The sequence below is a fragment of the Cnephaeus nilssonii genome, assembly GCF_951640355.1.
Source record: "Cnephaeus nilssonii genome assembly, chromosome: 22".
Classification (NCBI taxonomy): Eukaryota; Metazoa; Chordata; class Mammalia; order Chiroptera; family Vespertilionidae; genus Cnephaeus; species Cnephaeus nilssonii.
In genome coordinates, this window is record NC_137093.1 from 13,798,006 (window position 1) to 13,825,257 (window position 27,252).

The 27,252-nt window shown below is 52.4% G+C and overlaps 2 protein-coding genes across 4 annotated transcripts; one reads left to right on the forward strand and one right to left on the reverse strand.

Annotated features, from left to right (window-relative positions):
• The first annotated feature begins 192 nt into the window (after positions 1-192).
• CDC45 (cell division cycle 45) lies at positions 193-23,089 on the forward strand. 3 transcript variants are annotated; one of them, XM_079762583.1, is made up of 19 exons: positions 193-317; positions 447-506; positions 1,797-1,889; positions 3,626-3,763; positions 4,655-4,798; positions 5,401-5,456; positions 6,207-6,255; positions 6,647-6,708; positions 7,904-7,954; positions 9,318-9,437; positions 11,083-11,214; positions 11,491-11,589; positions 12,191-12,352; positions 14,607-14,745; positions 14,821-14,904; positions 16,240-16,358; positions 18,605-18,681; positions 21,703-21,769; positions 22,971-23,089. In XM_079762583.1, exons 1-18 carry the CDS (start codon positions 267-269, stop codon positions 21,765-21,767), a joined length of 1,701 nt encoding a protein of 566 aa, XP_079618709.1. In that variant the 5' UTR covers positions 193-266; the 3' UTR covers positions 21,768-21,769; positions 22,971-23,089. The 3 variants fall into 3 exon arrangements, with proteins under 3 accessions (XP_079618709.1, XP_079618710.1, XP_079618708.1); XM_079762584.1 differs by lacking the exon at positions 22,971-23,089 and having other exon boundaries at positions 21,703-22,074; XM_079762582.1 differs by lacking the exons at positions 21,703-21,769; positions 22,971-23,089 and having other exon boundaries at positions 18,605-20,180.
• A 2,441-nt stretch (positions 23,090-25,530) lies between these two features.
• CLDN5 (claudin 5) lies at positions 25,531-26,926 on the reverse strand. The gene has a single exon (XM_079762222.1). The coding sequence runs from the start codon at positions 26,737-26,739 to the stop codon at positions 26,083-26,085; it is 657 nt and encodes a 218-aa protein (XP_079618348.1). The 5' UTR covers positions 26,740-26,926; the 3' UTR covers positions 25,531-26,082.
• Positions 26,927-27,252: the final 326 nt, after the last annotated feature.

Below are 27,252 nucleotides of genomic sequence, written 5' to 3' on the forward strand. Positions count from 1 at the left end.
CCGACCGTATTGTTTCTGGGCAAACGTGTTTGCATCCAGCTCGTCCATGACGCGTTTAGGGGCGGGCCAGAACTTTCCCGCAGTGAATGGCGGAGCGCTGCAGCCGCCGCAGTTTGAACTAATCAAACAGGAAGAAAGGCGGGAACTAAGTAGCTATTGGTTGGCTTGCGGGCCAATTGGGAGAACCCCAATTTGGCGGGAGCCTTGATCACAGTCGGGGCTCCGAGTGTCTCTGCGCGAGCTCTGGGTGTCCGGCTACCGTGGTCATGTTCGTGTCCGATTTCCGCAAAGAGTTCTACGAGGTGGTCCAGAACCAGGTGACCCCGCCCTTCCTTGGACCCTGAGGCCCTTTCGCGAGGAAGGGATGAAGGGGAGCGGCTGGGGGAGGACGGGAGGGGCCCGGGTGAGGGGCGCTGCGCTCAGCTCTCTTTCTCTTCCGCCGATAGAGGGTCCTTCTCTTCGTGGCTTCGGACGTGGACGCTCTGTGCGCTTGCAAGATCCTTCAGGTGCGACTTCGGACCCTGGGAGGGTGGGGCCGGGCGAGAGCGGAGGGTGCTGGGTGCCCGGGGCCGGAGGTGAGGGCGTAGAGTCCGGAGGGAACTTGGTGGGGTAGGGAGCAGGGCGGGCGGTGAGAAGCATCTTCTCAGGTGAGAGCTCAGGTTGGGGTAGGGGGCTGAAGCAACAACAGCTGAAAGCTGGGGAGGAGGCCTCTTGAAGTTTCTTCCCTGGCAGGTTGGTATTGGGTGGGTTAGAGAAGTTCTAGGCAAAAGTCAGGGAGACGAGTTAGTATTTTTGCAATAACCTAGGCAAAATATGGTTGCATTAGAGAGACCTGTATTGGCTTTTCAGATGTGGGGTTTGAGACAGAGAAATCTGTGACAACTGAGGACATAGTGATGCCATAAGTAATGCTGGAAATACAGGATTCCTTAGTCTATTATGGAAGACTAGGGGCCCGGTGCATGAAAATTCATGCACTGGAGGGGGTGGTCCTCAGCCCTGCCTGGCCCCTCTCACAGTCTGGGAGCCCTCAGGGGGGGAGGCGACCCTGTGATCAGGGGAAGGCAGTGCCCCATCACACCTCTGTTGCTGTCACTGCCGCTCTGGTTACCTGAGCCTCAGGCAGCCCTGGGCAGCTGGGTAGCCGCCATCCAAGACTTGCCTGCGCCTCAGCTGGCCCTGGGTGGCTGGGGGCTGAGGGGACTGGGCGCTGCCATCTTGTGGCTGTGGGCACTGCCATCTTTGAGGTCAGGGCAGTCAATTAGCATATTCTCTCCTTATTGGCTGTGGGTGCCGCCATCTTTGAGGACAGGACAGTCAATTAGCATATTCCCCCCTCATTGGCTGTGGGCACTACCATCTTTGAGGGCGGGACATAATTAGCGTAGTCCCTCATTGGCTATGGGCGCCGCCATCTTTGCTATGGCGTGAGGGTCAATTAGCATAGTCCCTATTAGCTAGGATCATTGCTTCAGTTTTTTATACGGTACAGTGGATGTTTACATGAGCTTTGGTCAGGCCCTTGGTTCAGGAACTACTTCTCAGAAGAACTATAAATAAGATCAGGTTTTCTCCCAATGTTTTCCTTTGGTAATTTTCAAAAATTCGGCAAAGTTTACAGAATAGTGTAGTAAATGCTCACATTCCCATCCCCTAGTTTTTTCCATTAATATTTTTCTAACCTTATTTTATCACATGTCATTTGTCTCTCAATCCATCTTATTTTTTTAAGTGCATTTCAAGGTAAATTAAAGACATTCCAAATATGATAGGCTTTGAAAATAATCTCTCTCTAGGCCCTGTTCCAGTGTGACCACGTGCAATATACACTGGTTCCCGTTTCTGGGTGGCAAGAACTTGAAACTGCATTTCTTGAACATAAAGAACAGGTATGCAAGATGTATTTTAGAGTACTTAGGCGTTTTTTACTCAATTGTAATTTCTTATTTAAGTATCAAATATGTTGCACACTATGAAAAGGAAAAACAAGCATTATGTCTGGGTGACATACCTTCAAGTCAACAATAAATAAAAGATAGTCAATATGGACAGCTTTTAACTCTGAATTTGTGTTGCAGACATTCCATTGTAAGGTGCTTGGAGTTTAGCAGTTTGTTTTAGATATGGCCTAGTTAAAATTATTTTTTATTATTATTTTTTTAATACATTTTATTGACTTTTTACAGAGAGGAAGGGAGAGGGATAGAGAGTTAGAAACACTGATAAGAGAGAAACACCGACCAGCTGCCTCCTACACACCTCCTACTGGGGATGTGCCCGCAACCAAGGTACATGCCCTTGACCGGAATCGAACCCGGGACCCTTCAGTCCACAGGCAGATGCTCTATCCACTGAGCCAAACCGGTTAGGCAAAATTATTTTAGATTAGACTACTAGTCCCATTATCTCTCCAAAAAGATGTGTCCCAGTTTCCAATTTGGAATCCGGGAACATAATTTAAACAGTGGAAGTCAGGATTCCTCCCACCTCTGCATGGGACTATAATGAGAGTTGGGGCAGCTGAGACCCCACTGCGAGGGGCTGGAGTATGGAAGAGGGTCCCTGGAGTCTGTGGCCATATATATGACAGTCTGGCAGAGGTACATTCTCACCTGAGGCTCTTGTCATGATGGGACGGACCTCTGCCAGTTCTATATTTATAAGGAAAGGATTTTCTTTTTTTTTTTTTTAAATATATTTTATTGATTTTTTACAGAGCGGAAGGGAGAGAGATAGAGAGTCAGAAACATCGATGATGAGAGAGAAACATCGATCAGCTGCCTCCCGCACGCCTCCCACTGGGGATGTGCCTGCAACCAAGGTACATGCCCTTGACTGGAATCGAACCTGGGACCCTTCAGTCCGAAGGCCGATGCTCTATCCACTGAGCCAAACCAGTTAGGGCAGGAAAGGATTTTCTATAGTGACGGGATGTAATGAAAACTTAATATTTAGGTGTCCATTAAGTATCGACTACCCAAGACTTGCTAAAATTTTTAACCTGTAGAATGCTATTAGCATGGAGAGGCAGATAAGCAGAGTAGAGTGATTGAGATCTGAAGAGGCCCAGTTATGTCTTTGAAATCTTGGTCTGCTCCTCATCAACTTCGCTTTTGTTTTGTTTTGTTAATCCTCACCCGAGGATATTTTTCCATTGACTTTTAGAGAGAGTGGAAGGGAGGGGGAGAGACAGAGAGATAGAAACATTGATGTGAGAGAAATACATCGATTGGTTGCCTCCCACATGCACGTTGACCAGGGCTGGGGATCGAGCCTGCAACCGAGGTACGTACCCTTGACCAGAATCAAACCTGGCACCTTTCAATCTACCAGCTGATGCTCTATCCACTGAGCCAAACCAGCCAGGGCCCTCATCAACTACTTGACTCCATGTGTGACTCAGGCATGTTGAGCCTCTGCATGCTCCATGGTGAAGCAGAGACAACCACAGGGCCTACCGCACAGTGTTGTAATGGAAGCACTTAGCACAGGCCAGCTGTGGGCTTATTGGGAGCCCCTTACTGTCAGGGCCTATTAGGGGCTTAATGTATCTCAACAGAAGGACTCAGAAGCCTGGTGTGCCCTGTCGATGTACTTACTTCACAATGTCTCTTCTTTTTTTCAGTTCCGTTATTTTATCCTCATAAACTGTGGAGCTAACATAGACCTATTGGATATCCTTCAGCCTGATGATGACGCCATATTTTTTGTGTGTGACACCCATAGGCCAGTCAATGTTGTGAATGTGTACAATGATACCCAGGTAACTGGCCTTTGGGCCCATGCATCTCCTGCATTCTCCCATCGATCTGTCTGTTCCTTTTGATGCCAAGAACAGCATTGCACCTGGTGTCCTTAGCAAGACAAGAACCTGGTTTTGTCCATCTTTGATGAGAAATATGACACCTAACCCTTGGAGTTGCTCGGAATGCATTTGTGGAACGTGCATGACCTGAAAGGTGTAGGGACCAGAACCCTGCACCGAGTCTGCCCTCAGAGCTCAGGCCTAGCCTCATTAACTATCAAGGGGCCTCAGAGACATCTGCCCTGCCCATCCAAGGGGTGGCATGAGGACCAGCAAGGTGGTGGTGCAAAAGGCCACTGTTAACTTAAAATGGCTCTGCTGCGTTCACTTTTTGAATTCCTGAGCAGAACACGGAGCCTGGCGCAGAGCGGCCGCCTAACCTATCTCTGAGGTGATCTTTTCCCACCCACATTAACAAAGTTTCGGCCCGGAATTTTCACGTGAAATCCACCGGCCTGGAACTGCTTTTACAGACAGGAATTTTACTCACTTTGGGGTTGCACATCTTCGTATCCTCTGTCAAAGGCCAAGTTGTGGAGTGTTCGTTTTGTTGGCTTGGTGTGTGGCATAAGAGGGAGCTTTTTCCAAGACTTAGTGACTGTAGATAGTTTTCAAGTTTTTTTGTAATTTCTGCAGACAGTGTGGTGTAACCCTAGCACCTCACTTAATGGAAATGAAAAATTTAAAATGCCTGAGAAGTTTGAAATTCTTAATCACGTGACTACTTATGTGTGCAGAAAAGTTGAGTCAGCCAATTAGAAAATGAGATTCTTCAAGACACAAACATGTGGTGAATAGTTTTCTGTCAAGAGAGAGGAGAGACTTGATGGTTCTTTGTTTTAATCTTAGATCAAACTACTCATTAAACAAGACGATGACCTTGAAGTTCCTGCCTACGATGATATCTTTAGGGATGAAGAGGAGGATGAAGAACATTCGGAAGATAAGGATGACGGATCAGAGCCTTCTGAGAAGCGCACACGGTTAGAAGAGGTGGGTTTGGGCCTCTCACCAGTCGTAGGGAACCTGTCACTCCAGGAGGTCAGAGGTGAGTCTGGAGCCTGCTGGACCCAGACATACCTGGGAGGTAGCAGGTGTGGGCATGTACAAGAGGTAACCGATCGATGTTTCTCACATCAATGTTTTTCTCCCTCTCATTTCCTCTCTCTAGAATGAAAAAAAAAACACACGCATTCCCTCGAGTGTGGATTAAAAGAGATTAATTAGAATAGTAGCTGACGCATGATAGGATGTAAGAAACATTAGCTCTTATTAATCTGGTGGGGAAGCCAGTATGAGGCAGCTGTGGTGGTGGGGGTGTTGGAAAACTGAGGTAGACAGAGTGTACCCTGAGCAGGCATTGTGGAAGCATCACTCTTGTCCTAATGTCTTCAGGGCTGATGGGTCAGAGGAGTCCCGGCCATCCCTTGCCTCATCGCTTCCCTTCTGCGGGAGCAGACTGTGCTCAGGGCACAGGAATGGCTCCTATTTTGGATCTGAGTCCAATGGCTTCTGTCAAATCAGAACGTTCTCGGGCTGTGGCGATCAATTCCTGGCTCATTTGCTTACTTTTGTTTTCTTTGTCCCTGTATCAGGAGATAGTAGCAGAAACCATGAAAAGGAGGGAGCGAAGAGAGTGGGAGGCCCGGAGGTGAGTGTGCACTTCAAGCGGCACCTTGCTCTGCCTTTGGGTCTGTGGCATCTGGTTTCCCCTGGGAGCGCATGCAGTTTTCTCCATGTGAGGGTAATTTGTTTGGTTTAGGACCTCTGGACCTTTGGCTCCTCGAGTGAGCATGTGATCCCTGCATTGGAGAGCGTGGCGTCCTTTTTGTAGTCCTGGTCCAGGAGTGACAGGAGCAGGCCCAAAGGTCTCCCACATACATCACCAAGCATGATGGCCTCTGGTTCTTTTATTTTTATTGTTTTCCAGATGTAGATATTTTTATTTACAGACTTTTACAATTGATTTAGATGCTAATTGTGTAAAACTTACAATAGCAATGGAAGTACTACATAGTACTTAATTGGCCATTCTCCTTTTTGAACTGTATCTTACTTCAGTATCTTACCATGACAAGTAAGGCTGCAGCGAACAACCTTGTGCACATAGCAAGTTTGGTCCTGCTTGTTCCTTTGAATCATCTTGGGATAATTTCTCAGAAGTGGGGTTCTGGGACTGTTCCGTTGCACATCTCCCATTGCCACAGCGGTGTGTATTGATATCACTCCCTTCCCAGCCTTGTGCTTATATACTCCGAGAAAGGGTCAATAAGTGAAAACAGAGACTACCATGCCTTTATTTGCATTTCTTTGAGTACTGTAAAATTTTAGTGCCTTCCCCAAATGTTTGCTGTCTCCTGTTGAAGACTTGCATTTTATGTCGCACTTTATTTTGTTACAGAAGAGACATCCTCTTTGACTATGAGCAGTATGAATATCACGGGACATCAGTGAGTATGGATAGGTAGAATTCACCACAAAGTTCTGACTCGGGGGTCATTGTCCTGGAATATGAGGAGGAATGCGCATAGAGCCACAAAAATCTGGTTTGAATCTGAGCCCCATAATTTCCTACTGTGTGAGCTTGGGGAGGTGGTACAGTCTCTCTGAGCCTTAAATCCTCCACTAAAGGAAGAGCACAATCTTCATTTCAGAGGCAGTTGTTAGGATTACCCGTTGTACCCAATCCACACACACACTCTGGTCGGGCAGACTCGCTGCAGGGGTTCAGCTGGGCCCTGAGCAGCTCAGGTCTGGGCTAGCTGTGGCCTGGCCCCAGTGTATGCCCCTTCCATGATGAGCATGGCTGCCTCTGGACTCAGGCTTCCCTCTTCCTTTCAGTCGGCCATGGTGATGTTCGACCTGGCATGGATGATGTCCAAGGATATGAATGACATGCTGTGGTATGTAGCCTCTAGTCAAGGTCACTCCTGTTCGTGGCTTCCTTCTAGCAGCTCTGTCCGCCCAGTGAGGGCAGGGTCTGGAGGAAGGTGTCACCATGTGCACCGCCCTTGTTCCCACTGGGAGCACTGGATGCAGACCCCTTCCTGGGAACGTGCATGGCCCTGGTTTTCTCTCTAACCGTGAGGCTGTCAGGCAGCACGTGAGCTCTCAGGTGTGGAGGGAGCATGGCCAGTGCAGAGGGTCTGACGGTGGGGCTTGTGTGCAGCTCCTCCCTTCCTACTCTACCGCTGAGCCTTACGGAAGGAGCGTGGGATTTGAACAAGGCAGCCCTGCTAGGCATCTTGGCAACCCTGCATGTGACCCCTCTGAGTTTGCTTTAAGCAGGAACTTGTGGTACACTGGGGTGGAAAAGTCAGAGGAGGTGGGTGGGGTTGGTCCCAGGGATGACACCCCAGATGGTATTTTATGAAGAGGTCCCTGTGAGGTGGGCGCATCCGCGCTGAGATGTGGTGGGTGCTCCAGTGACCTGTCTTCCACCCGCAGGGCCTCTCCTGTCTCACTTTGTGCCCAGTACCAGCTGTTTTCAGCTGTGGCCCTGGAGGGGTGTCTTGAAGGATGCTGCCTGGGACCAGCAGTTAGCACACACCTCGGGTCTTGGTCCCTCCTGCTGTGGGCCGGCTGAGACCCCAGGGAGGTCGGTCCAGCCTAGATCTCCATGATCTCATCCACAAAAAATAAGCTTGGAGAAGGAACCTTGGAAGGTTACTAAGGAGCCTAAATGCTGGTACTTTATGTGCCATCATTTTACACAGGAAGGACGGAGCTGTGGATGTGACAAGGGCATATCTCAGAGAGGGGCAATGTGAGGGGCTCGGAGAGGTAGAGTGAGGCACCAGCGCCTGAGCATGGGTGTCTGCTGCAGTCCTGCACTGGCAGGACGAGGGCGGAGAGTGGCGGGCGAGCCAGGATACAGAGAGTGGTGCCCTGCGCCCTTGTTCTTGATCTCCCTCCTTGTGTATCAGAAGTTCCTGCAGTGGTAGCACTGAACCAGGAGCCCTGAGTCTCCCCCATCACCTCTCCACCCCGAAGAGGGACTACCTGTCTGAGGGTGGGCCTGGGTCTGGCCATGATGGCAGGACGCTCCTGCCTGCCCTGCCCTGTGCAAGGCCTCATTGCCCTCTCCTCTTTTTCCAGGTGGGCCATCGTTGGACTAACAGACCAGTGGGTACAAGACAGGATCACTCAGTAAGGATGTACTCCCTCGGGCTGTTCAAGGTCGGCCTTGCTGGGAGGATGTACACGGCCCAGCCGCAGGCTCGGAGTTTGCAGTGGGGACATGGGTGGCAGCATCACTGGAGAGCCCCACTGAGGCGGGGCTGGCGTTGGGCCTGAGTCCTTGTCACCGAGGAGGAAGGGCTTAGTACAGGAACTCTGTCAGAGTAGCATGTGGCCTTACGTGGACGTTTTGTCCACCCTCGGGGACCCCAGCAGGTGGAGCCAGAGGTGAGAGGAGGGAGCCCAGTCTCCCCGAGCTGGGTGCTGTTTTCGCTCTGTGCTGTAAAGGTGTGGCTCATGCACAGCAGACACAGGGCAGGAGGAGGAGGTGAGGGCCCCAGGAGTCCTGCCAGGGAGGGTGGGTGACGGTTGCAGGGAGGGCTGGCATGGGATGAATCCTTTTTTGCCACTCAGTGGGCAGACTTTGGTGTTTGCCATTGGAATCAGACAAGCTGAAAGGCTGCCGAATGCAGATGCCAAGGAGGGGCAGGGTGCTGGTGCCCTCTCTCATCCCTACTCTGGTAGCCGTCAGGTGGGGACTCGAAGGGAATCAAAGGGACCTTGGCCCCAAGACGTTAACCCTTTCCCAGGGGACCTGAGTCTGTCACCTGGCACTACCCCAGGCACAGCCTCCTTGTACAGTTTGCAAAGGTCCCCGTGCCCCCTATTTTCTGCCTCCCCTACCTTTCTAAGTCTGTAGTGGGGCCGAGGGAGTGGGAGAGTCCTGAGTTTCACAGGCTCGGGGGCACTTCCTGGATCTGTCATCTGGGCCCAGCCTGCTGCCCTGCTGGTCCTCACTCCCCCTTCCCTGTTAGGGTAGCATGGGGGTGTGTGCAGTGCTAGGTGCCATCCCTGGCCTGTGGCTTTCCCTTAGGTGAGACCACACTATTACTGTCCTGTTCAGTGGCCCCTTTAGGAGGACCTGGACTCCGGCCTCTCCTGTGCTCAGAAGCACTTCCTGTGCCTGGTCCACACCCCTGCTGCGGATCACTGTCACCTATGGGGTCTGTCCATTTGACCGTGGCTGGCAGGCAGGGCTGTGGCCTGCAGTGCCCACTCTCAGAAGGCCTCAATAAGTAATGGCAGAGCAGCTGATGCCCAGAGAGAGTGCAGGGGAGGTGGGGGCCTGAGCTCCCCCCTGCCAGCTCTGTCTGCTCAGCTCCTCCAGCACCCAGGCCTGCCACCCCCTTTGCCATGATTGCTTTCTAGGCAGAGGTGGTGGGCTGGCCCTTGAGCCTGTGAGGGGAAGCCCCGAGAGGGAGGGGGAAGCCGTGGCAGGCTGCACGTGAGGAGAGGAGGGAGCCCGCCCAGGCCAGCAGTGCTTCCTTCCCAGGATGAAGTATGTGACCGACGTTGGCATCCTGCAGCGCCACGTGTCCCGGCACAACCACCGGGACGAGGATGAGGAGAATGCCCTCTCTGTGGACTGCATGCGCATCTCCTTCGAGTACGAGTATCCTTGTGGCTCAGGCCTTCGGGGTGCAGGCAGCGCCCCTGCCCTCAGATACTTTGTTCTGTTGTGCATTGTTGTCACCTCTGCAGAACCTAGCCCCGTGGTCGGCGAACTGCGGCTCGCGAGCCACATGAGGCTCTTTAGCCCCTTGAGTGTGGCTTTTCCACAAAATACCATGGCCTGGGCGAGTCTATTTTGAAGAAGTGGCGTTAGAAGAAGTTTAAGTTTAAAAAATTTGGCTCTCAAAAGAAATTTCAATCGTTGTACTGTTGATATTTGGCTCTGTTGACTAATGAGTTTGCCGACCACTGCCCTAGCCCATGTCCCCTGTGTTTGGCGTGCTTGCTGGCCACAGAGCTTCAGGTTGTGCAGCTGTGGCTGCCATGTCCCCAGGATGGGCATCAGACAAGAGGCTTCGAGAAGAGGGGTCCCATGTGTCCCTGGGCTGGGCAAAGCACCAGGTACTAGGGACGCAGGTTCTGCCTCACCTTGTCTGTGTGGCTTTGGCTCCTAGGCACCACAGCTGTTTTAAGAAGCATCTGTATGTATTTAGAGCTCATTGTAGGCCTGGTGCTAGGTGTATGCAGGTAAGGGCATGAGGGACTGTCTCTGTGGTGGAGGCAGTTTAGTGACATTTGCAGACTCCTGTCAAGTCAGGAAAAAAGTGAACCAGCATGTGATTACATAGTGGGCGTTTCATGAGATCATTTGGGCAGTTGATGGAGTAAGTGGCCCTGTGAGCCCAGAGCAGTGACTGTGTTCACTTTTTAGTGTTTAAAAGGTTCCTGGACTGCCGATTCGAGGAAAGGAGACAGGATGGTGGCTTGGGTCAGACCACAGAGTGAGCGTTAGGTATGATGGGGTTGCTGCTTAGGTGGCAGAATTATGGCAAGTGCCTTCCTTTCCCAGTGCTGAGTTGGCTGGGAATGAGTAAAAACATGGATTTGGACAGGTCATGTGGGAAGAGTCCACAACAAGTCTAGGAAGAGGTGCTAGGTGCGGGGTGGCCGAATTCCTGGGAGAGAGGGTGCAGGAACCTACTGGGAATTGAGTCCAGACGTGCCATTCAGGACCAGGGCGTGCTGGGGTGTGGGCAGAGAGGTCGGTGGCTGTGGATCTTAGCCCTCAGGAGGGGCAGCAGAGAGAACACAGCCTGCCACGTGCCCAGAGGCTGGCCTGGGGGAGGCAGGTGTGTTGGCAGGAATAGTGGCACTTCGATGCAGGCAGGGCCAGCCTGGCATCCTGCCTGAGACCCTCCAGTGAGAGGAGAGGCCTCGGAGCTGAGGGAGTCTAGGCAGGGGGGATGGGTGGGGTGGAGGGCAGGGTCAGGTGGAGGATGCAGGGAGTCACAAGTTTCTCTATAACCACAGTAAGGCTCTCAGGACCCCTTCACTTCAGTTTCTCTGTCTGTCACACAGAGATATTGGTGTACACCCACAATCACAAACTATAGTACACCTACAATCTCACAAACTCTATATATGGGTTAAATTAAGCAAGAAGGTCAAAGAGCTCCAGTGTACTCAGGTGTTGACTGGTTGTGCCTGGTGAACGGAGCAGGCCATCTACTGGAGCATCAAAAGTGGCCCTCACGGGGGGCGGGGGGGGCCCAGGTCACGGTGCAGCCTCCTTGACTGCAGCCCAGCCTCCGCCTGGCGCTCTACCAGCACTGGTCCCTCCATGACAGCCTGTGCAACACGTGCTACACTGCAGCCAGGTTCAAGCTCTGGTCTGTGCACGGGCAGAAGCGGCTCCAGGAGTTCCTTGCGGACATGGGGTGAGTGACCCCTTGACCTGAAGTCCCCAAGAAAAAAGCCCCTCCCCTTCACTGTGACTGACGTGGTTGTAATGTTTAGCTGTTGCCTGTTTCTGCCATAAATTCCTCACTCTGAGTTCCCAGAATATCATCTGAAGGCCCATGCCGGGATGTCCCTTGTTTACAAACCCTGGGGCCCTTGCGGGGTTCTGTCCGACCCCCCACCTTTGGTGTTCAGCGTCAGCGTTCTCTATTTGAAGTCAGGTTGTGTGTGACTAGTGCTTGCCATCTTTCCAGTCTCCCCCTGAAACAGGTGAAGCAGAAGTTTCAGTCTATGGACATCTCTTTGAAGGAGAATTTGCGGGAGCTAATTGAAGAATCTGCGAATAAATTTGGGTAAATACATGTTTTTCTGTCCTAAGCTTTGTGAAGGTTTCAGTTTTAACCACATTTCCTAAAATAACGTTAAAAGAAAAATCAGGAATGCACAAATGAGCATGACCTGCCAAGCCTTTCCTGAAATTTTCAGTTCTCTTTGGGTTAAAAATAGGGCTTCATGAAGTGCCCAAAAGGTCCGGGATCCTTAAATCCCGGGGCTGAGGTTGACCCAGTGTGTCCCTCACTGGACACAGGGAACGCTTGGGAAGAGCCCACTGGGTCCAGACTCAGGCGAGTTCTGCCAACCAGGTTCTCCAGCACTGCCGCTCCTGGCATCCTGGGGCGTGGGAGAGGACAATGCACAATCGGCCTGACAGCTAGTTATTCTGCTCCCAACCCGCTGAGCAGCTTCCAGGCATTCAGTGCCCAGGTTACAGGGCTCTACATCAGGCCTTCTAACCCCCTTCATTCTCTGACCAAAATAGCCATGCTGCTGCTGGGGGCTGGAGAGGGGGAACAGCAGCACATTTTGCTGTCCTGGCCTAGTGGTAAGAGCTCACCCACTTGACACTCCCATGTGCCCCCGGGGTGACAGCCATGTTGCTTCCTCCTGTTGCAGGATGAAGGACATGCGTGTGCAGACTTTCAGCATTCATTTTGGCTTCAAGCATAAGTTCCTGGCCAGTGACGTGGTCTTTGCTACCATGTCACTGATGGAGAGCCCCGAGAAGGACAGCTCCGGGACAGATAACTTCATCCAGGCTCTGGACAGTCTCTCCAGGTAGTGGACAGGGCTGTGGCCTCTAGCCCCTCAGGCCATCTCCTGCCCTCAGCCTCACACTGCCCAGGGAGGCAGGTCTCAGGGACCCTGGGGTGTGGGTGTGACTGTGGCCTGCAGAAACTGCTGACATGCAAATTAGAATCACATGTAAGTTGTGTGTACTTATGTTTTCGTTTCTCTTGGGTATATGCCTAGGAATGGACTTGTTGGGTCACATACTGCCCTCGTCCCAGGATTGATGGGTCAGTTTTAGACATTGTCTGCTGGCTTCCTGCTATGACAAAAGAGCATTTTTCTCACCTTTGTGCTCCTTCCCCTCCTGTTGTTACAGTCTGCCCCTATTTTTAGCTCCTTTGTAACTTCAACATCCTTACATCTTGTTCTATCACCAGTGTCTCTTGTCTCCCTTCTTTGTAAGAAAAGGATATCAGCATTCCTACTTTTCTCCTCTCCCTTTCTCCCCCCGCTCCCAAAATAAATCTAGGCTTTTACATTTTCAAGGTTGAGAACACTTAATCTTGAGTTAGAGAAGAGAATGTGAGTCATCTCATTTTTGGCTATAGGTTGATTCTAAACGATGAAAATCAATAAATAGTGTTACTTCACTGTGCTAGTAAAATATTTCAGAGTCAATAGTGCGCAGTGGTTACATTATTTTCTGGTCTAGCGCTTTGTTTTTCCTGGGGCTCTTATTTGCCTTTTATCACATCCAGTTTTTTCTTAGCTCTCCTTTCAGCAGGTTTTCCCCAAGTCCTTTTTGTCTGCGAGAGCCTGGGATTCTGTCTTTTCACTCCAACCTGGACCTGCAGCTCCCGATGCCTATTGTCCGCTGCCATCGTGGATGGCCCTTAACTGCGCCCCTGGTTTGGAGCCAACATTTCTCGGCATCCTCATATTTTGTCTGTTTTATTTTACTCCCTCATTTTGCTAAAGCGCAATCTCAAGTAACTTTTAAAGAAAGAGCGCGTAAGGAGTATAAACGTTCTGAGTTGCACGTCTGACATTATCTCTTCTACCCCCTTCTGATTGCTGGTTTAGCTCATATAGAATTCTAGGTGGAAGGTAATTCTTGTTGAATTTGGATTCCATTGCTCTCCTGTCTTCCAGTAGCCAGTGGTGCTAATGAGAAGTCTCAGCCATTTTGGTTTCTTTCTTTCTTTCTTTCTTTTTTTTTATAAATGTGTTCCCAGCCCATCTGAAGAAGTTTATAGGATCTTTTATTCTCAGTGTTCCAGAATTTCTTTGTGATGTGTCTAGGGTGGATCTTGTTTCATGTATTATATTGGGTTCACAGTGAGCCCTTTCAATCTGAGGTTCTGTGTCTTTAAGCTTGAGAATGCTTTTGTGCTATTTCTTTACTATCCCCCAACACATATATGTCAATGTTTTTTATTTTCTTTCCAGACTTCCTAGAATAATACCCTAGCTCTTATTTTTGTCTTATATTTCCATGTCTTTGTTTTGTTATTAATGTTAAGGAAGCTTTTCTTTATCCTCTTGTCTTTGAAAGAGAATTTTTTATTTTTTGCAATTATTTTACTTTCCACAAACACTTCCTAGTATCACATGGTTCCTTTTTTATAGCGTGCGGTTCTTGGTTTATGAATAGTTGCCCAAATCTCTCTGAAGATACTAGAGTTCATTTTCTTTTGTTCTCCAAATTATCTCATTTTCCTCTTGGGTCGTTTTTTTCAGGCCCCAGGTGTTTCTCAATGTCTGATGGTTCTTCGCATTCAAGAGGGGGGCTCTAGAGCCCTGGGTTTCTGGGCACAGCCTGCTAGCCAGAAGGCATCACTCCATCTTGAGGGGTGGGAGTCAGTGTGACACGTGGGGAACCTTAACTTCTGGGTGCAGCCGCTTTGCTTGAGGACCTCACTTCTCCACGAGGGTTCATTTTGATGTACTCAGAGGGGAACCCTCCTTTTTGTGCTAAAAGGTAAAAATCCATTTGTCAGGTCCTCCCTGCAGCCCTTGCCCAGGGCTCTTCGATCAGAGCCCTCCAGGCACCTTCCAAGGCCTGCTGGGCAGGGTCTTCCCCCGCTATTGGCTTTTAGTTTCCTGCCTTCTGATGCCAGCACACCTTCCCACCTCCCCTGTCCATCACTATGGGTTTATACAGTGTTTATTCCTTCCTTTCCTGTGAAAGGGAACTCAGGAGGGCGAGAAATCAACTGTCATCCCTACATTCCCTCCTGACCCAGGAACCAAGCATTCTGTTTGACTCTGCTGAAGCCATGTGTCTGCCACGTTACAGGGGTAACCTGGACAAGCTATACCACGGCCTGGAGCTTGCCAAGAAGCAGCTGCTAGCTACCCAGCAGACCATTGCCAGCTGCCTTTGCACCAACCTCGTCATCTCACAGGGACCTTTCCTCTACTGCTCCCTCATGGAGGTCAGGCTTCCTCGGATACGGACGGGCACCGGCCACATCTGCTGGTGGCCCCCTCTGACTGTCTTCTCCCTGCAGGGCACTCCAGATGTTGCGCTGTTCTCCAAGCCAGCCTCCCTGAGTCTGCTCAGCAGACACCTACTCAAGTCCTTTGTGTGTTCGGTGAGGAGGAGGGTGGGTGGGTGCCAGAGGGCAGACTTCTTGGAGCAGTGCTCAGGTGGGCACTAGAAGCTGGCCTTGGGTGCCTGTGGCTATTCACCAGCTACACGGTCTGGGCAAACCCTTCCGTTTTTCCGAGCTGTGTTTTCCTCAGCTGACCCCTAGGAACCTCCCAGTTCCCATAAGCTCTAATTTTGTCACTGGCCATTCTGGTCACTCAGACAAGTGGGGAGGGCCTCAGGGAGCATGTGGGACTGGGATTCCTGTTCTGCTGTTGCAGATCAGGGAAAGATGAAGTTGGTTGGAGCAAACTTGCTTCCCAGCACAAGTTTGTTTTCTGGGCTTACTTTCCCTTTGTTGTGTGTGGTTCTGTCTTCCCTAAGACCTGACACCCTTCTTTGCCTTGGCCTGGGATCACTCATAATTCAGCTGGCATTGGAACAGGGCCCCTACCCTGATAATGTGAGCACTTTCCCAGGTGTGGTCAAGGAAAAGATTATCCCTCACATTTCAGCAATCAGTCTTCTTCCAGGATGAGGGTTTACACTGGGGGCTACTTTAGACAAATGTTGAATAGAAGGTTGAGATGACCTCATACCAGTCAACTGACCAATAAAATTACTTGGAAACAGTCAAGTAATAACAAAAGGTATACCAGGGACAAATTCTGAAGTTCTCTAGACTGTGTTTAAATCTCAGCCTCTTCATTTACCAGTTGTGTGATGTGAAGTCTATTATTTGACCTAAGTCTCAGTTTCCCTATTTGTAGAATGGGTGAGGTCCATTCATTTTTCAGATGTTTATTAAGCATCCACTGCCTGCTGGGCTCTGATGTCACAGGGTGACCAACCATAAGGTTCAAGTCCCAGAACAGCCCTCATGTCTGGACAGACCAGGACAGTTGGTCACCTTGGTTGTGGGATGTGGGTGTCATGGACATAGCAGTGAAGGAAACACTCGAGTCTCAGTGTTGAGGAAGCACACATGCTAGCGAGAGAGACAGACGAGGAATAAATACATGCAGTGCCAGGTGGTAGCACACACTGGGGAAGATGAAGCAGTATGAGGGAGAGGGCTTGATTGGGAAGGGCTTCCTGGAGGAGGTGATAACTGTCAAGACTTAAAGGAGGTGAGGGAGGAAGCAGCTAAGGGGTAGTGGGGCCTTGACCATCAGCACAGAAGGAAGCTGAAGCAGCCGATGGAGGCTTGAGCATCTCTTCTGGTGAAATGGAGCCCCTGAAGGCTTTTGGGGAGTTGAGCAGTGGCTCTGTCAGGTTCTGGGCGCTGAATGCTGCACTCTACTTCAACACCATGACTGGGGATGTTTTGCCTCCACAGACAAAGAACCGGCGCTGCAAGCTGCTGCCCTTAGTGATGGCTGCCCCACTGAGTGTGGAACAAGGCACAGTGACTGTGGTGGGCATCCCTCCAGAGACCGACAGCTCAGACAGAAAGAAGTGAGTCATGTTCTACATGTCCTGGGAGCTTGCATGGTTTAGGGTGGGTGCAGGGGTGTCATTAGCTCATGAGCCCTTTGGAGTTGGGTGAGGTTTGTCCTCAAAGCCACACCAGGGAGACCCTTTTCTTTGATGAGGCAAAGACTCAGACTTTATTCCACGGATGGCAGGTTACCCCCTCTCCTGTTGGACATTCATGCTGTTTCCAACTCTGTTGTTATTTTTAAAAATATTTTTTTAATTGATTTTTAGAGAGAGAGGAAGGGAGAGGGGTGAGAGAGAGAAACATTGATTGCTGCCTCCTGCACACACCCTGCAACCTTTCAGTGCATGGGATGATGCCCAGCCAACTGAGCCACACTAGTTGAGGCTAGCTCTTTGTTATTATTAACTAGAGGCCCAGTGCACGAAATTCATGCACTGGAGGGGTGGAGGGCCCTCAGCCCAGCCTGTGCCCTCTCGCAGTCCAGGACCCCTCAGGGGATGTCTGACTACCGCACATCCCTCTCGCAGTCTGGGGCTCTCGTAGTCCAGGACCCCTCACTCCTTACCGCCTGCCTGCAGTGGAGGCGGAAGAGGCTGCCGCTGCACTTGCTAGCCATGACCCTGGCTTCTGGCTGAGCGGCGCTCCCCTGTTGGGAGTCCACTGACCACCAGGGGCAGCTCCTACATTGAGCATCTGCCCTCTGGTGGTCAGTGTGCATCATAGTGACCCAGCATCTAGTTGTTCTGCTGTAACGGTCACTTAGGCTTTTATTATATAGGTAATAAACCAGTGAGTTTGAGCCAGGCTCATCTTCTTGCACTTCTGCAAAGCTTTCCTCACATCTAAATGTATTTCTGGCCCTTCCCTGCATCTTCAGCCTCAGCACTGTGTTCTTTCCCTTTTCTTGCATCAGTGTTAGGTTTCCTCCTGGCCACTCCTTCCAGACCAGGTGTTGGCCAGCAGGCAAGGCCAAGGGGGCTCCCTGGCTCCCTGCTGCCCCTCCATGCTGTGCAAACTGGAGAACTTGGTGACTAATCTCAGGGGCTGCCTGTCACCATCCTTAGGTATCTTTGCCTCCTAAGTGCAATAAGTGCCCCGGGTCAAGTGCTCCCCAACAAATCCCAAAGGCGATCTTGGGTGGACGCTGAGTGACAGCAGGTAGCAGGAAGCTGCCACCCAGCTTCCTGGCAGGGCAGCTTGGGTGGCCAAGGACCAACCAATATTTTGTGCCCCTCATTTTTCCCAACTAGCCTTTGTTGGCCTCTGCCGTAGAGGACAGATCAATCATAGCTCCACTGTCGTGAGCTTTGACCTCCTGTGTTTGCAAAGACCATTTAGTAGGATATTGGGTGAGACAATGAACTTTTTTAGACAAGTGCTTCTAAGTGGCTAAGCTGCTCTCCAAAGCTTCTCCATGGGTCTCCAATTCATGATCACACAGGTTGTAGCTGGCCAGGGCTCGTGAGGCAACCAGCAAGCACCTCCCTCATGGTGTCATCACAGTCACCTTCATTCTTCCTCCAGTCAGTTTGTCATTGTACGTCATATGTGTAACCATGCTTAGTGCTAGCTCTGACTGCGTGTGCACAGTCCCTTGTGAGAGTTGCCATGGCAGTTTGAAGCACACGTCCTTCCTTTTGCCTCCACTCTGTGGTGTGCCCAAGAGCCCCTTCCCCACAACTCATTCGTCTGCTGCCAGCCCTTAGCTGCCGCAGCCCTGAGCCCCCAGGGGGTGGGCCCGTGCTCTATGATATCTGCTGCCCTGTGCTCTCAGCAGCTCGGTACTCCTGCCTCCTGCCCTTGTTGGCCAAGTTCTAGCCGCATGCCAGAAACCAGCTCTGCAGCTTCCTCCCAGTCCTATCCTACTGTGTGTAACCTGGTCTCATTTGAGACCCCCATCCCAGCAGTTTTCATTGAGCCTCTGCCTCTCACCTGCTCCAGCAGCCAGCACAATGACAGGCATGAAGGAGGCTGCAGTCAAAGCCCTGGGCATGAAGCCCTGGGGGGTACAAATGGACATTCACTCCCTGAGGGCTGAGAAGGGCTCAGTTGGGTACAGATGGGAAGCAGCAATTAGAGGTGTTGCCAGCCTAATGAGTGGTGAGGCCTCAGAGGGCAGTGGCCCAGGAGGGGCATGAGTCCTGATGGGAGGAACTGGCAGCTGGGATGGAGTTTGGGCTGAATCTGGTGTGGGTCCAGAGACATGGGAAGGGTCTGTCACATTGGCAGGGCCCCCAATGTGCCTGTTATGTGTCTGCAGCTTTTTTGGGCGGGCATTTGAGAAGGCAGCGGAGGGCACCAACTCCCGGACACTGCACAACTATTTTGACTTCTCAGGTAAGAGTCCAATGTATTGGGGCCCATTCAAGGTCAGCACTGGCCTTGGAACCAGGGAAGCTGGCATCACCAGAGATACCTTGCCAGCAGCCCTTTCATCCTGCTGGAACCAGTCCTGAGCCTGCCTTCTCTAGGCAGCTCAGGGAGCTCTGGAATGCTTCAGACCCTGACAGGCTCCCAGGAGAAGAAACAGGTGTTGCCCAGGAACCCATAGGCCTGGCCCTTGAGATCACTTCACCAACGAGCCTAGAGGACTGGCCACTCACCAGAGCCTCCAGGGCCCAGCCTCACCCATCATGGTCTGCAACCTCACCCATCATGGTCTGCAACCCTTCTATGGGTTGTAGAAACACTAGCGCCTAAGCTCTCAACTCCCAAGATGGCGAAGTAGGTACCCCTCCCATGACCACATCAAAATTCCAACTAAACTACAGAGCAACCATCAAGGAGAACTGTCTGAAGTCTAGCTGAACAGAAGTCCTATAACTAGAGATATGAAGAAGAAGCCACATGGAGACTGGTGGAGACACAGAATGCTGGTCCCACACCCACCTATGGCAGTTAAAATTCAGGACTTAAATGGTATTGTGCTGAGTGAAATAAGTCTGACAAAGAAAGACAAATGCCATATGATTTCATGTATATGCAAAATCTAAAGAACAAAACAGCAGAAACAGCCAGAGGGGATGAGAGGTTTGGGGGCTGGATGAAAAGGTGAAAGGATTAAGAATCACAAATTGGTTGTTATAAAGTAGTCCTGGGATTTGAGTATAGCATAAAGAAAATAGTCAATGATATTGTAATAACTATGTATTGTGCCTGATGGGTACTAGATTTATTGGGGGGATCACTTCATAAGTTATATAAATGCCTAATCACTGGGTTGTACACCTGAAACTAATTTAATATTGTATGTCAAGAAAAAGAAACAGCTGCGCTTGTGGTGACTCGAGGGCACCACCTCCACCATTGTGCAGGCCAGCAGCTCTTGTCTGTGTTGTGAGGGGCCCACCTGAGGCTTCAATGTGGTTTGTATGATAGCTCAGGCACTGGCCCCACCTATGTGTTGCACGAGCCCAGAGAATGGAAGAGCCCTGCCAAAGTGGTGGCTTTAGGACAATCATATCTGTAGGCCAGCCAGTGGCCCCTGCACTACCCTTGAACTTCTCCAGACACCAGCATGGAACATGGCCTACATTTGGCCATATTTGCTGACAGATTTTAAAACAGATGTGTTGACACTTCACCCCTGTATTAGTCTGCCCAGGCTGCCGTAACAAAGTACCACAGACTGGGGGTTTAAAAAACATAAATGTATTTCTCAACCGTTCTGAAGACTAGACATCTAAGATCAAGGCATCTACAGAGTCAGTTTCTTTTGAGGCCCCTCTCGTTGGCTTGTAGATTGCTGTCTTCTCCCTATACCTCACATAGTTGTCACTCTGTGTCCCTGTCCAAATCTCTTATAGGAACACCAGTCAGATTGGATTAGGACCCACAATAACTGCCTTGTTTAATCTAATCACCTTTTAAAAAGCCCCATTTCCAAATACGTAGTCACATTCTTGGGTGCTGGGGGTTAGGCCTTCAATATAAGAATTCTGGGAGGATATGCTTCAGCCCTTAATACCCATCTCTTTTATTTATTTTTTAAATATATTTTTATTGATTTCAGAGAGAAAGGGAGAGGGAAAGAGAGAGAAACATCAGTGACGAGAGAGAATCATTGATCGGCTGCCTCCTACACATCCCCTACTTGGGATTAAGCCTGCAACCCAGGCATATGCCCTTGACGAATCAAAACTGGGACCCTTCAGTCCACAGGCCGGCGCTCTATCCACTGAGCCAAACCTGCCAGGGCTCACCACCTGATTTCTTAATGACAATGATCACTGTGATCAGAGACCCAGTCTTTATTCCAGTTGCCTCAGTGTCTAGAGCTGGTTTCTTCCTACTGGGCCCACTCAGGCTTTGGCTCAGTTGGGTGGGTTCACCTCCAGCAGCAGCCCCCTAATTGCTGCATCGTGTCTGAGAGGTGGGAAAGATTGATGCTGGCTGACCTGCAGGATGCCCTAGCTATACCTGGGGAGAGTTTGTGGGCCAGGAGTGCTTGGCTTCCCCTGTGGGTGGAGATCATGGGCAGCCCTGTACACCAACTGGGCCTGTCTAATTCCCCGATTCATCCTTATGATAGGAATAGACTGTTACTATATCTAATTTAATCATAATATTTACATTACGATTCATTAACAATAGCAAAATTACAGTTAGGAAGTAGCAACGAAAATAATTTTATAGTTGGGGGGGTCACCACAACATGAGGAACTGTATTAAAGGGTCGCAGCATTAGAAAGGTTGAGAACCACTGTCCTAAAGCCACCACTTGGCCAGTATGCCTGGGTGAGCTGAGCTTGAGGCTCCTGGAGCCATGACTCATGGCACAGGCAGCTGCAGGACCAGGCCAGGACAGTTTGCCCTCTAATGAGGGCCCATGTGTTTGTCTGAGCCTGATGGCCCCCCAGAAGTAAAGGCAATTTGCATTATGTCCCCCTTCTACAAAAGAGGACACTTAAGCTGAGGGACTGGCCAGAGCAGGACGGAAGGCTGGCTTCAGGGCCTCTCACAACCCACTGTGGGGCAGCACTCTGTCCAGCAGGGTGGAAGGCCTATCTGTGCCCAGGACTATGGTGTTAAAAGTCATCACATCCCCGTGTCCCCTCTGTTGCCTGTCAGTGCTGTTCCCCTGGCTGCCTGGAGGGTCCTATCCACAGACTACAACCCCAGCCTCACCAACAGGGCAGCTGGAGGTTTCTGAGGATTAAATACAGTGGGATGAGGAAGTATAATTTAGTCCAGAATATTCCAGGCCATCAGGGAGCCACGTCCATTTTGGAATGTACTGGAGAGTTCCAGCCCTGGATGGTTGGAAAGAAGTTAATGTGCTGTGGCTTGTTTTTCTCCCTTCTCCCTCCCGTCCCTACTCCTCCCTTTTCACAAGATGTTTTTCTTTCATTACTGCAGTAATTGAACTGAAAGCGGAGGATCGAAGCAAGTTTTTGGACGCGCTTGTTTCCCTCCTGTCCTGAGGGTGAGTGCGGGGGCAGGGTGGGGGGCCCTGCCACAAAGCCAGTGCTGCTAAAGGCCCCGCCTGATTCCTGCTGTGGTTTCCCTGCTCTTTTCCTCCTCCATCGGGCTTCTACTTGGTTTCAGACCATAGCGGGGCTCCTGAGGAGATCTGGGGCCAACACATTTTTCCCAAGAATGTCTGTCTCTGTGCTGGCGGCAGTGCCCACAATGGGGCATTTTGGGGAGCTAATTGCATTAAGTTCCTGAGACCCCTTCAGAAACAGCCAGCATTTGCCCTCTTCCCAACCATACTGTGGGTTGGGCAATAGCCAGGGACACACAGGCCACCTGGAGCCTTGTTGCCCCTGCAGCCTGGCTTCAGGCCCTGGGCTGGAGCCCACAAGGGCCTCTATTCAGGCTCTTGTGTGCTTTTGAGAAAGCAGAGCTGTTGTCAGCCACTCAGCTGAGAATTATGAAATGGTGGCTGTACGCGGGCCTGCACCAGCATGTGGCTGTAATGTCGGGCTCCTCGGGAAACGGGCCACAGCTGACCAGGTCAGGGGCTGCTCTGTGTCTAGTGACCACTTCTCAGCACAGGGCCCCCCATACAGTGGATGCCCACACCTAGTCCTGCATCTCCCTGAGCCTGAGCTGGGGCTATTGCTGTGGCAGATGGGCCTGTCAAGGCTCTGACATAGGAGGGGGCCCTCATGCCGGTCCAGGGTCCCCCTGTTTCCCCATCCATGATAAGTGGAAACTAAGAGCAGATGATCCAATCAAAGGTTACAAGTATGGCTCCCTGCAGTCTGCTCAGTGATGTGTCCTTCCACAAAGACAGGGTAGGGTGCAAGGTGGCTCAGCCAGGAAGGGTGAGGAACAGTGTGTCGGGGGTGGCAGCAGGACACTCCAGGCAACGGGAGGGTCACCATGGGGCTGAGGCTGGACAAGCCACTGGGTAAGAACTGCAAGTAAGAAGGTGCTGGGGGTCCATAATGCCTTCAGGGGTTCTCGAGCAGATAACAGCCTGGACCTGGGCAAGGGGTACAGTCAGCAGGGCAGGGTCAGGCACCTTGGTAGTTCTGGGGTGGCCCTCACCCCATGAGTGGTGGGGGCTACTCAGAAGCAGCAGCCTGGCATGTCAGAGGGGAGGCCCAGCAATGTATTATTTACTTTGGGGGAGACATAGAATTGTTTGAAATTTCTTTCTTTTTTTTCTTTTTCAGAGTTGGATATCTTCAGAAATGACCTCCTTCTCCTTATTTATATTAATAAGCTTTTTATTTAGATTATAAGTTATGGATATAGTTTTAAATGCAGGGACGGACGGTGGTTTTTAATGGAATAAAAGGCTTATTTTAGGTTCGGTGTGCCAACCTTTGCTCCAGTCATAGGGCAAGCACTTAGTTGTGCCCTGAGCCTTCTGTGGATTCATAGGAGCCTTGATCATGTGCCCTGGACACCCTCAGGCCCTACAGGAAATCAGCACGGGTGGGGCATATGGGGACAGCAATGGGCAGAGGCCGAGCACCTGGGTATCTATATAGCACTGCGCCAATCACTGCCCAGCAATGCCAGCCAGAATCTGGTTGTGTCCACTCCCTCACCACTTCCTCTTGGCCTTGGCAACATCTCAAGTTCATCCTCTTGATCATGTCCCACTCTCGTGATCAGCCACTCTACCCCATCCCCAGGACTGTCATCTCACACTTCAGCACCTATGTGTCCATGTACCACCAACCTCACGGGCACACAGTGAGGCCCAAGCCAGGAAGGGCTGCTGATAGAGACACGATGCCCTCAAGGTCAGCTTCACCTGCGTCTTTGTCACAAAAGGTCCGAGCTGGATAGGACCTTGGTGACCTAAGTCTTCAGAACAGCGAGAGTTCTCTGGGAGCCATGGGATCCACTGGTCCCACTCTCCCAGATGTCTCTGGAGCATGATCTGGAGGCGAGGATGCTCCCTGCTCCCATCTATTCCTGCTCTTTGGGAGGTCTGTGAGATACATCACCTGTTTCAGGGGAGGAGAGAGTTCATACAAGTGGCTGAGCTTGTCTGTGGTTACCACCTGCAGCTTGGGTGCCAGGGAAGCAAGCAGGCTGGAGGGACATGGCCACCTGAGTGCAGCACCCGAGGCCGTGAGCAGGTGGAGGCAGAGTAGTTTGAGCAGGCTATAAGTTGGTGGAGGGGAAAGCTTAGAGAGTGGCCTGAAATTGAGGATGTGGGTGGGTGTGGCCAAGACTCAACGCAGCCCTTGGGAAAGGGTAGTGGGCACAGTGAGGTTGGCTGCAATGGGGGCCAGCTTCTCTCTTCTGACCTCTGGCTGTGGACTTTGCACCCTGCTCGGCATGGGTCAGGTGGCAGCAGCCTGGCTCTCCAGGGCTTGCCCTCAAACTCCCCACCCTGGCTGTTTTCAAAAGCTGTCTGTGCAGCTGCCTTCAGAACCCCAGCTGAGACCTGAAAGAGTTGGAGAGCTATGGGTTTGTGTGGGATGCAGGCTGCTCTTGGCCAAATACCCTGTAGCCAGCATTAGCTGGCCCCAGCAGCCAGGAGCTGTTTTTGGTCCCTGCTGCACAGGCCATGGCAGGCTGCTGAGGTCCTTTGTACTGTGCGGCCCATCCTGCTGCAGCCATTGTTGGGAGCTCAGGCCACCAGATGTTTCAGCCTCCCGGGAAGTCCCACTCACTGGCTCTGCTGTGGCCACCCTGAGCCCATGTCCTCAGGTTCTCCCTATCCACTGACCCCCTCTTCCCCTAAGAGGCCTGGCCAAGCCTGGGGGACTCCTTGCTACTGGACATGACACTGGCCCCTGAGGCTGGGGTTGGGGGCAGATGCCAAACCTTCCTGCTGGCCAGGCTTAGAACACCTTTGCTTCTGTCCACTGCTCTCTTCTGCCCTAGTCTGGCAGAAGGTAAAAATACATTAATTTTAAGTGCCTAGAACAGAGCTGGAAGCAACGAGCTTTCAGTTGCTGTAATAGCTCTGGTTTGCTCTGCTCTTCTGGGGTCTACCCCCACCAGGGTGCCTGACCAGGGACAGCATAGCTCCCAGGGGTCCCACCCACAGGAGGAGGGTCATACAGGGGGCTCCCAGCAGGTGCTGATGGCACAAGTCTGGGATGGTTATCAGGTTGGGCACAGTGGAACAAGACGGGCAAAAGGGCCAGGATGGGCTGGAGCTGAGCCTGGCACCCTCCAGGCAACTGGCCATGGGGCCTCCTCCATGGCAACAAGCTTGTCGACTGCAGCTAGCTCTGCTGGAGCCCACCCAGCACACCCTGGATTCACCCCGGTTCCCACTGCACCCAGTTGACAGGCCCAGCTGGTGAACAGGTGTCTGTGGCCATTTAATGTGACCAGAGATAGGTGAGCCCTGCGAGGGCAGATGGAAAACATCCACCCTGTGGAGCAGCCTCTTCTAAACAAAGCCAGCAGCAGCCTGGCAGCCCACCCTCAGCACTTCCTACATCTCGAGCCCACCCTCACTGGCTTGAGGGAGGGAGGAGGTGTCCACCCCCACCTCCCCAGGTCCCATGGCTCAGAGAGGCTCTTCTGACTACAGGGTCTTCCTGGGTTGCAGTGAGCTTTGGCTGTTTCCTACGCTGCACGAAGGAGATCATGTGGCAGAGAGGACCCAAGGAAAGGCTGTGGGTGGGACCTAAGGACTCCGGAGCTAGCTGTGGAAGGTCCCCACAGGAGCCTTTCAGGGAGGAGTCGGTGTGCCGGTGGATGAATGGGGGCTGCTGGGCACAAGTGGTAACAGCACAGACAACAGAACACAGGTGGGAGGATTTTCAAACCATTTACTAAACAAATTCTTACCCTCCCCCCAAACGGCCAAGGAGGACAGCACCCCAGTCCCACACTCAGGATCTTGGCCTGAGGAGTTGCTGGGTTGAGGGAGGGAGGGAGGTCCAGACCAAGTCTCTTGGGCCCCCTGGGCTCAGGGACTGCTGATGGGGTAAAGGCCAACTGTACACATCCTTCATGCAACCCAGACCGGGGGCCCCGGGCCCTCAGTCTGCCCCTCTGGAATCAGCAGAAACTGCTGGAAAGTACAGTGGCACCCAAGACCACCAGGGACGGGGAGAGAAGTGGCATCTTTGGTCCAGCGCCCACTCAACCAAGGAATCTGCGCCCCACCCACGTCGGAGCCAACAATGCCCCCAGAAAAAGAAACCGAGCAAGTCCTCCCAAGTGCGCGTCGCCTGTTCAGGGCAGGGCACCGCCCAGGACCCAGCGAGTAACGGTCGGAGTGGACGGGCTGCGGAGCTCCATGGCCAGTACTCCGGCTTGTGAGCGTGGCTGACACGAGGGCCCCCACCGTGCCTGGCGCCCTCAGACGTAGTTTTTCTTGTCGTAGTCACCGCCGGCCACGGGCCGTCGCGGCGCCGAATACTTGACGGGGAAGCTGAGGTCCGGGCGGCTCGCGCAGATCCAGGCGCCGCAGCACACGAGGCCACCGCCGCACATGAGCAGCGCTGAGGCGGCCCAGCCGATGTACAGCGCTGCTCCCAGTTCGTACTTGTTCGACACGGATACATTCGGGTCGTAGAATTCGCGGACCACGATGTTGGCGAACCAGCAGAGCGGCACGAGCGCCAGCAGCCCGCAGAATGCGTAGAGCGCGCCGCCCGTGAGAGCCACGCGCGCCTTGTTGGGACCCGGGGCCACGCAGGTGGTGCACTGCGCGCCCGCCAGGGTCAGGCAGAGCGCGAGGAGCGCCAGCAGTGCGGCGCCCACGGTGAGCGCCCGCGCCGCCTGCACCTCGGTGCTCAGCGCCAGCACCGAGTCATACGTCTTGCACTGCATGTGCCCCGTGCTCTGCACTACGCACGACATCCAGAGCCCCTTCCAGGTGGTCTGCGCCGTCACGATGTTGTGGTCCAGGAAAGCGGTCACCTGCCACATGGGCAGCCCGCACGCCAGGATCAGGCCCACCCAGCCCATCAGGCACAGCACCAGGCCGAGGATCTCCAGCACCGCCGACCCCATGGCTGGAGGTGAGACGCACGCCGGATGGCCCCGGGACCTCCGCGGGGGGCGCGGCGGTGCCTTGGCCGAGCAGATCGGCGCCCTGCGTGGATTCTGGTGCCCTTGCGCCCGCGCCGCCGGCTCACTGCCCTCTCAGCTTGCTCCACCAGCCTGAACACAAACTTCACGTCTGCCGGCACCTCCCGGGGTCCCTCCCCTTTGAAAGTTCGGGGGGCGGACTCGGGTCCGGCCTCCTGGCCCAAGCAGCCAATCCGCGCTCAAGCTGTCGACCCGCAGCCAATCACGACGCCCCCCAGTAGCCGGCAGGTAGTAAAATTAGCGCGAGTGAGGATAGCGGAGAGCCCGGGGACAGCTCCCCGCACGGTCTCCACCCCCAAGCCCCCACCGCGGTCGGTTGTCTAATTGTGGCCGAGCGCATTCTGGGTTGGCCTGGGGCGGCTGCCAGCACGCTCCTCCTCGGCCACCCCCTTGCATGTCCCGCCTCGCCATTTCAGGAGCTACATGATCCCCAAC